The sequence below is a fragment of the Euprymna scolopes genome, chromosome 26 (assembly GCF_053919585.1).
Source record: "Euprymna scolopes isolate OS-2025 chromosome 26, ASM5391958v1, whole genome shotgun sequence".
NCBI lineage: Eukaryota > Metazoa > Mollusca > Cephalopoda > Sepiida > Sepiolidae > Euprymna > Euprymna scolopes.
In genome coordinates this window covers 29,124,465-29,126,964 of record NC_136507.1, presented here as the reverse complement: position 1 = coordinate 29,126,964, position 2,500 = coordinate 29,124,465, and the positions used below count along the sequence as shown (strand labels likewise).

Here is a 2,500-nt window from a genome sequence, read left to right as displayed (position 1 = left end):
GAGAAGTATCTTATATCCGGGTTACACTATATACATATATATCGCTAATTAATTATATATATATAGTGTAAGCCGGATATAAGCTACTTTTCTCTCTCTCTCTCTCTCTATATATATATATATACATATATATATATATCGTTTATTATTATAAGAGAGCGTCCCCCCCCCGAGAAGTATCTTATATACGGGTTACACTATATATATATATATATCGCTAATTAATTATATATATATATATAGTGTAACCCGGATATAAGATACTTCTCGATATATATATATATATATATATATATATATATATATATATATATATATATATATCGTTTATTAACGAGAGGTGGCTTTTGCGTGAGAATTGACTAATCTTTTTATTATCGCTATAGTAGTTTTACTATATATTTATCGCTGATTTCCTAGCAATAACACCCTAAAGATTCATGTAGCATTCGCGCTTTTCCAGTGATTGCTTTCATGGTGGTATTATAATCATTATTATTAGTTGTAGTAGTAGTATTTTTAGTTGTAGTAGTAGCATTATTATTATTATTATTATTATTAGTAGTAGTAGTAGTAGTAGTAGTAGTAGTAGTAGTATAAGACGAAGGTGTCTGAGTGACAACAAATCTCTCAAGATTTCCGGTATTCTCCGTCTCATCATATATTATTATTATTATTATTATTATTATTATTATTATTATTATTATTATTATTATTATTATTATTATTATTTTCATTATATTATCATTTTTATTATTATTTAATTATTATTATTTTTATTATTATTATTATTTTAATAATTATTATTATTTTTTTTATTATTTTATTGTTGTTATTTTAATTATTATTAGTATTTTTATTGTTATTATTTTTTTCATTATTATTTTTATTTTTATTATTTTTTATTCTTATTATTATTTTATTTATTGTTATTATTATTTTTTTATTGTTATTATTATTATTTATTTATTGTTATTATTTTTTTATTATTTTATTATTATCATTATTAATAATTTTATTATTATTATCATTATTATTATAGTTTTCAGATATTCTTGCTGCTGATGTTGCCGATTTTATCTTTTCTCAGGTCTCAGACTATATTTCACAAAACTCTGGCGTTTTCTTCTGAAGCACTCTAACATTGCAATGTATTATTATTGCTATTGTTATTATTATTATTATTATTATTATTATTATTATTGCAATTCTTATTATTAATGTTATTGTTATTATTATTATTGCTATTGTTATTATGATTATTATTGTTATTATAATTATTATTGATGAAAGAGATGATTACTTACATGTGATCATGGACAGGGCGGCCATGCAGGCTAGCGATGAGATGTCGAGGGTCATTCGGTGCAAAGACATACCGAATTCGATTATCGAATTGATCCAGTCACCAAACATGTGTAAACACTGTAATCGATGCAGGACTAATCCATTGCAAAAGATGATTTTGTCCGAATCTGGTTGTATTCTGCTTTCGAACCGAAGAAAAAGAAGAGAAGGAATCGTCAAGTACTTAGCAAAAAGAAATAAACCCCGAAGCAAAATACGAGGACTTGCAGATGCGGAACACTTCATTAAAAATCCTAATTTTTTTAAATGACATATTTTTACATCACTAAGAGATATTTATTAACATAAAATTAGTAAATAAATACTCTGCCACACACACACACACACACACACACACACACACACACACACACACACACACACACATATATATTGGTAAAAAATATTCAAAGTAAAAAAACAATGAAATTTGATTCATTCGAAACTTTAATTCGAATGAAGCAGATTTCATTTTTTCCATCATATTTTCCCTTTTGGCAATGGTTTCAACCATTTGTTTGATTAAAAATTCGATAATATGTGTAATGTGTTACTTTCTTAAGTGGTCTTATAATTTGGACCAGGACTGTATATACATACATACATATATATATATACATATATATATATATATATATATATATATATATATATGCATGTATATATGTACATTTATATATCTATATGTATATATACATATATATGTACATTTATATATCTATATGTATATATGTATGTATATACATACATACATATACATATATATATGTATATATATACATATATATATACATACATATATATACATATATATATGTATATCAATACACATATATACATGCATATATATACATATATCTATACACATATATACATACATATATATATATGTATATCTATACACATATATATAAATATATATGCATATATATATACATATATATACATATATATGCATATATATACATATATATGCATATATATACATATATATACATATATATGCATATATATACATATATATATACATATATATGCATATATATACATATATATTCATATATATACATATATATTCATATATATACATATATATATATGCACATATATATACATATATATACATATATATACATGCATATATATATACATA

The 2,500-nt window shown here is 22.2% G+C and overlaps 1 protein-coding gene across 1 annotated transcript in view; it reads right to left on the bottom strand.

Moving 5' to 3' along the window:
- Positions 1–2,500, bottom strand: part of LOC145247806 (uncharacterized) — a 248,927-nt gene that overhangs the window by 4,437 nt on the left and 241,990 nt on the right. The window contains exon 8 of the mRNA XM_080109440.1: positions 1,308–1,486. Coding sequence (XP_079965566.1) covers positions 1,308–1,486 — 179 coding nt within the window. The remainder of the gene's footprint in view (positions 1–1,307; positions 1,487–2,500) is intronic.